A 7134-nucleotide genomic window follows, 5' to 3' on the forward strand; every position below is an offset into this window, starting at 1 on the left:
RACCTAAGTTTTTGCTTAGTTAGTTTACTCGAACAAATAATACAATTTCGAAAAGCCTCGCATTTTCATTTTCTTACTTATGCTACCCTTATTTATATCTGGTATTTACATATAAGTATGCGTATATATTATATAATACTATAATATATATGTATATACATAGGTACGCTTATGCTTCTCTTGGCTACTCCTTCGCTATAGTGTCTTGGATCCATTTCATGTAGTATGAAATGCGCACATAAACATCCGGGAAGCCCTCCATGGCACAGCCCGAGCCGAATGACGTTATTCCGGCCAAGAGCCACGGTCCGCTTTTGCTGAGCCTGCACTGCAGTGGACCACCTGAGTCCCCCTGKAGTGTRTCAAAAGTAATGTATTAGGAATGTTTTTTGAATTTCGTTCTAAAATTTACCACACAAGTACCGCCTTTGCCGTTCAGCTTACCGGCGCACAAGTGACCACGGTGGATCTTCACGAAACTKCCATACGCCGCTCTGCATCTACAGWATAAAAATTCGACAGTTTTGTAAATAACATAGAATCTTAATATATGTAGGTTTACCTCTCGCTGTTGTGCAGCGGTACTCGCGTCTTCAGTAGCACATTCGTCAGGTCACTGCTGACATTTGATTTACCCCAACCCGTCGCCACACAATCGCTGTAAGGCAGATCTCTGTATTCTTCTAGCTCTTCGCCATCCGCCCAGTAGTGCTTGCGCGAATCTGCGCTGCCCTCGTATTCTCGATAGTTTCCTTGCACTTTCATCAATTTGTCATTTCGTCGGCGTGTCGAATGTAGCATGCGTCYTTGCCGCTGCATGTCTGTCTGCTTCAAGCGACTCAGTATTTTTGTGTTCATTAGTTCACGCATACTGGGCAGCGTTACGTTCCGATTGCGTCGCACCTTTTGCACGCTTCGTAGGAAATTGTCATTTAAATCCGGCACACCTGACAGTCCCGGCTCCAAAGGATCTTCTGGTTCACCTTCGGCRACTATCTCCTCGTCACTGCTCGGCAAGCTTATCTCCGACAGTGACTGCTCATTGAATGCAAACGGCAGACAGATTACACGAATGTTGGATGTTTTTGCCAAATTAGCCGGACTAGAGAGCTTTAAGAGCGCGAGATCATGCCGAAAGTTATGGTAGCGTTTATGTAGTATGATTTTGTCGACAGGAACGCGTTGTTCATAACCGGACTCTTCGAGCCGATTGTGTTCACCTAGTACGACGGTCCATAGCAGCGGTATAGGTAGGTTGAAGAGATCACTGTGAGGCAAGGTCGAAAAAGTGAACAATAAACTGGAAAATATATAAAAATATTAGTTTACTCACTTATGTATGCAATGTGCTGCGGAAAGTATCCAATATGGATGAATAAGTACGGCGCCGCACCAGTGGCCTAAGAATCCCATTGACGGGTGTAAAAGCTCGAGTGATGCYTGCCATGGATATTGACCATCTTTCGTGGGAGCACCAGATATTATGCGAGCGGTACGATTCACTTGTTTTTGTGTTTCCTGAGCTGAGTCTACTGCGCGTGGTTCACGTCGRCTGGAGCGCGTTCCACAACCTATTTATGAAAGAAACGGTTWTATAATAYATTAGTGTGSTGAGTAGAAGTTTTAACAAATCTGTAAGAATGACTCTTGCTTACAAGGCCAAGATAAAAATGGTTGAAGTAAACAATGGCTAATTGTGTTATATAAACAATATAACTTATCCGATAAAGCCAAACCTTAGGGTATATTTTACCGTTAACTGAAATGAATTTCTATCTTAATGGWAAAAGCTTGCGAACCTAAAATATTAGTACATACCCTTATGATGGTGATGTAAATTGTGACATTCAAGTACCCGGAAACTCAAATGTATTTTTAAGTTGGCAGAACTGCCCTTAATTACTATGCCAAATATGAGCGGAATCCGCCAAATCGTTTGTTTATCGTTTGTTTACAGCAGCTGCTTAAGTCGAAACGCCTCAGCGTTGCGAGTTTTACAATGGATAAAAATATTAAACCAAGRATTTATCCAAAATTTAACCAAATTTCGTGTGCATAATCGTTGCGGGTATTGGAAAAGGCTTACGGTGATTCAGTTTTATCTAAAACACGAGTTCTACAAAGTATTCAGAAACAGTCGAGAGATCGTTCGACTTCATCAACTGATGAAAAAACTAAAAAAAAGTGAAGGATATGGTGATTGAAAATCGTCAGCAAGGGTTATAGTGATGGCAAGCAAGCTCACATCTCTCCAAAGTAATACCGTAAACAGGTCTCTTTGGTCATGTGTGATCGTGCGAAGTCCGATCCTACATCCATTGAGAGAAATGTTATGCCAAAGCCACCAATCAAAGTGGTGCTTATGGTTTTGTTCGATATTCGTAAGGAGTTCAATACGGAGTTCTATTTGGTCGTATGCCGTATTAGGACGAACAATTCATGGGCTGATGGCAGTGGGCAGATGAAAGTATTTCGAAGTGATAAATGTGATTTAAGCAAATTGTCACATCGAAAAAATCGGAGGATGACCATAAGCACCCTTACATAATTGGTTTCCAAATACAAGACACGTCACATTTGAAATTTCTATGCTGAGCCATTAAGAAAATAAATGTAAAACRTTTCAGTACATAAATATCTGTGGCAACATGGTACTCTATATTAATGATTTTTTAGTTCAGTTCAATTAGAGAGKAAAGTTGTATTTATTATGAAGAAACCATACGTCAGTTACATCTTAAATACAAATTSTGGATATTACGCTTCAAATAACTATTAACATGTAAATTCAAATGTTATACTGCACAAACCAAAGCTTCAGACGAACCTGCAAGAATGTAACGTTTGTAATGTAGCTCATACATACATCGTTATAAACTTGAATACACCGTTTTCACTGTTATTAATGTGCTTTGAAGAGGGAAATAGTTTAATTAGTAGTTAATCTATTGAAAATATATTTGCGGAATTTCAATAGAAAATCGATCGTTATAAGTCATTAATGTAAATCCAACCCTGACCGATAGTTTTGTCAAAGCAACTTAGAAATTGAATATGRAATTCGGTAGTTAAGATCGAGTATTCGCATTATATAAATTTATTTTTCACCCGAAGAGTGGAAAAAATGCAGAAAATAATGTGTTTTATTTTGTTCCATGTAAACAATTAAATTTTGTTTGATAGTAGCTTCTTACGTATGTATTGAATATAAAARGCGACATATCCTATAATAAAAGTAAATTGCTATCGATTGATTTCAGAGGAAAATTCTGGTACCCAGAAAAAAAAAACACAAAAAGCTGAGTGTGATTGTAACCTGCAATATGATTTTTCTAGTATTGTCGGAATTTTTCAAACATTCTACAAAAGCTTTATTTTTGTACACGATAAACTCAAAGWTGTAATATATTAAATTTTACATCTATAGAATTAAATTCATGCAAATCAAAGAGAAAATSTTATCCTAACGATATTTCTATAACGCCCCTTAAGGCACTTTATAACCATTCATTCTTCTTTAGTAAAAAATAGCAGCAACAAGCTTTTATTCCTTAAAGTGGAAAGTTATTTGTTCTAAAAATGTATTAGTTCTCTAAGGATCTGGTACATGAAGATCTCTAAACGAGGCGTTCAGTAATGCATGATATATGTATACTTATTAACACGTTCAAAGTACAAATGAACCGTTATCGCTCTGCTCAAAGATTTGATAGCACGGAATGGAGTGTAATTTATGCTCTTTTGATAGTTACCTGCATTAAACTGTAGATAATTGAAACTGCGTGTTGTTGTTGCTGCGATTGGCACAAAAATGATGAGACATAGTAAAAGTGAGCGAGGCAGAAAAAACATCTTTAATCACATTATTCACTGTTTGTTGCATGGACTGCTCACAGCTTGARTGCCTCCAACATGCCGTGCATTTCCGCATGCAAACGTGTTTTCCYCCACAAACAGCTCCCACACAAGGACGTACTGGCCGTCTACGCMGCCRTTTATGCGCCGTGAAACAGGTGTCCAGGCACACTTAACACTCAATTTGCGAACTTTACGAGTATTGCCGTTGAACGGCGACGCGGTGTCAAAACGATCCTTATTTACACAATTTGCAAGCTTTTTATTGGCACTGCGATTGCGCCACCGGAATTTCAGTTGCGGATTTGGTTAGGTGCGCGCGGAATTTCCACTTTCACGTGCTGTACACAAGACAAACGAAACGGTTATGCGGTGGCGCTGAATGGGCCGTCGAATACCGACTGCTAAAATGACGCGCGGAGATACTTTTCTTTTCGTGGAGTCTCCTTGGTATGCAAATAGTTTCCAACTTTTTACAGCGCATTTATTCAAATGTGTTTTCCACTTTATTATTACGATCTGCCGTTTACACGAAATTGTTGTTGTTTTATGTGGTTTCTGGTGAGTGCGCGTGCTAGCGCCTATTTGCTTTTATTCTGCACACTTAATTATTGGTGTAGTACATAATTGGCGAGCAATGCTAATTCGCTTCTGTGTATAATTCACCGAAAAGTCCATTAATCACTTCCAACAAAGCGAATCACGAAAAACAGCGGCGGCAGCGCAAGCATGCGAGCGAAGAAAGATTCGAAAGAGACTTGCCAAGCAAAAGTGAACGCGATGATCACAATGRCCGARTGGTTAAAAGTACTTGCTTTAGTTTTGGCCAAAGTRAGAGGCGCTTATGTAATAGAAGGTCATTGATGGTTAACAGGTGCACTAACTATTCTCTGCGCCCATCTCCAGTACCGCAATGAAAACTTTTCACAAAACAATTAGTAACTTATACGCAACGCACTCTGCAATTTGCTTTATCCTTGCCGCACTGTTCAACACGCGYTCGTTTGACGATGAATTCAATTCACACTGCGTTCCGCGGTATACGACTCGTACGCTATCACTACTCAAATGCAACTGCATCGAGCTCCTGATGCGAACGCGGCCTCGACTTCAACCCCAACRGCCGCGCCGCGCGATGGCAGCAGGCGTCGCGCCCAACTCTGCAATCAGCGACACTTCCCCCTTCATAGAGCGCATTGTTGCGGTGCTGTGAGTGTGGCGCAAGGCCAGCAAGACGCAGCCGCTTGCCACCTTTTGTATCGCCTAACAGCAGTCGTCGCCTCCTCCAACTATCYAACAAGCGCTGTACGCGCCGCGCTGYTGGCGCTMAATGCGAGTGCAATTGAAATGAATGTTGGGAATGGAAATTTTCAATGAAAATAAAAGTGAATAGAGAAAAAACAAATCGACTCAATGATGAAAAGTAACGGCAAAGCAGAATTAAAACAAAAACAATGAATCAAGTAACTAACAGACTGCTAGCGGTAGTCAAGTAGCCACCCAACCGCGCCGCCATGCGCCAAGATKCCCAGACTCGCCGCACACTCTGCGGCGTTGTGTAGCGCTTTGCGGTTACTCGATTACTTTCGTTTTCATTTGCCATGTTACGATAGCCGTCGGCTGCCAGTTAATACCAAGCYAAAGCAGCGGYATTGTAGCCGTCTAATTGCTGTTGTTGTCGTCATTGTATCATTGCTAGCCTTCTAGCGCTGGCTGTTGATGCGGTGGCAGCATAAGCCACACCATTCAAAGCGTATCATCTCCGCCGTCCCTGCCGCCTCACGACAGTGGCTGCGCTAATAACGACCACTTCACCACTCTCACTCTCTTTTAGCGCTTGCCAGCTATAAATCGCATCCGCTTGATTGTTGAATGCAACATAAACCGGGAAGTTGTTGTTACCTGKTCGCTTKKTATTGYTTTTATAWCGGAGTTGCTGTTGCTGTTGCTATTGTTGTTGTTCTTGTAGTCGCGACCATTGGCATTAGTTTTGTCATGTAGGCGGATTGCGGCATCCGTGTGCATCAAGCGGTTCGTCGTTTCATTTACTGGCGCCCATGTGCAGTTTTTTGGGTTGTGTCTCTCTTATTGTTGTTACAGCCAATGATAATCTCGTTGAAGTTATTACCGTTGTTGCGCACAYAATTACCGTAACTTTTGTTGTTACTTTTGCATTTACCGTTGTTGAGTTCGCTGCCATTGTTGTTTTAGTGATGACAGTCACGCTGATGGTGTACTTTATAATGTGAAACGATGAAGATGTTGTTGTTGTATGTGATGCTGTACTGCTGCTTGCCGAAGTGTTGAAAATCATCCCAATGAAAGCACAAGTATTGCGAAATTCACGTTACGTTAGCCGTGTGCACACATGTGGCTTTAATTACGAAGTAGCACAGTGGATTACACCGCTATCACGTACGAGGCCGAGTTATGGGCGCCAACTAATTTGCTGGAAATAATTAATTTATAACACCTTAATTTTACAACTTAATTGATTTACAGCAAACATATTTTTATTTAAAGAAAAACATACACACAAATAAATTTCTTTGACCAATTTTCTGTTGAAGTTTATGATCGGAACTTTACAACGCTGCTACTCAGCCTACATGTCCACTGTAGCTCCATTTTAACTGTAAAAATTTTCGTTTTTTGTCAATAGAAGTCGTTGCAGCGAACGAAATGAAATCGAACCATTTCTGAAGTGAATAGTAACAGAAGACGAAAAGTGGATCAAATACGACAATAGTGTGCGAAAAAGATTATATCCCAGCGTGGTGAAGCTCAACAAATGGTCGCAAAGCCAGGATTGACGCCTCGAAAGGTTATGCTGAGTGTTTGTTGGGGTTGGAAAGGAATCATTCACTAAGACTTGCTCCAGCCTGGTCGAACGATTGATTCTACATTTTGCTTTCAACAACTGATGAGATTGAAGCAAGCAATCGGAAAAAATGGCAAGTACTGATCAACAGAAAGGGCTTCGTCCTCCATCAGGACAACGCTATACCATAAACCTCTATGATGACTCGGCAAAAATTGGGAGACCCTAGCTCAGAAGTTTTGGTGCATCCTCTGACCGTGCACCATCGGACTACCATTTGTCTCGGTCAATGCAAAACTCCCTTAAGGGGTCAGTAGGGTAATCTTTTTTCACAAAATTTTTTTTTTTTTTTGCATTTTCTGTTCCTTTAGAATTAATGTAGAAACCCACTTTACCATTGGAAGGCTTCGAGTGCACACCTCAAACTTTAAACGAGTTTTCCTCAATACACATTTTTT

General features: G+C 40.8%; 1 protein-coding gene across 1 annotated transcript; it reads right to left on the reverse strand.

Annotated features, from left to right (window-relative positions):
• Positions 1–35: 35 nt before the first annotated feature.
• On the reverse strand, positions 36–4664 carry LOC108972406 (plasma kallikrein). The gene is made up of 5 exons (XM_018938970.1): positions 3753–4664; positions 1334–1571; positions 563–1267; positions 413–500; positions 36–352 (listed from the first exon to the last, which is right to left on the reverse strand). Exons 1-5 carry the CDS (start codon positions 3850–3852, stop codon positions 185–187), a joined length of 1299 nt encoding a protein of 432 aa, XP_018794515.1. The 5' UTR covers positions 3853–4664; the 3' UTR covers positions 36–184.
• Positions 4665–7134: the final 2470 nt, after the last annotated feature.

Source organism: Bactrocera latifrons, unplaced genomic scaffold (genome assembly GCF_001853355.1).
Source record: "Bactrocera latifrons isolate USDA-ARS-PBARC rearing strain unplaced genomic scaffold, ASM185335v1 scaffold_11, whole genome shotgun sequence".
NCBI lineage: Eukaryota > Metazoa > Arthropoda > Insecta > Diptera > Tephritidae > Bactrocera > Bactrocera latifrons.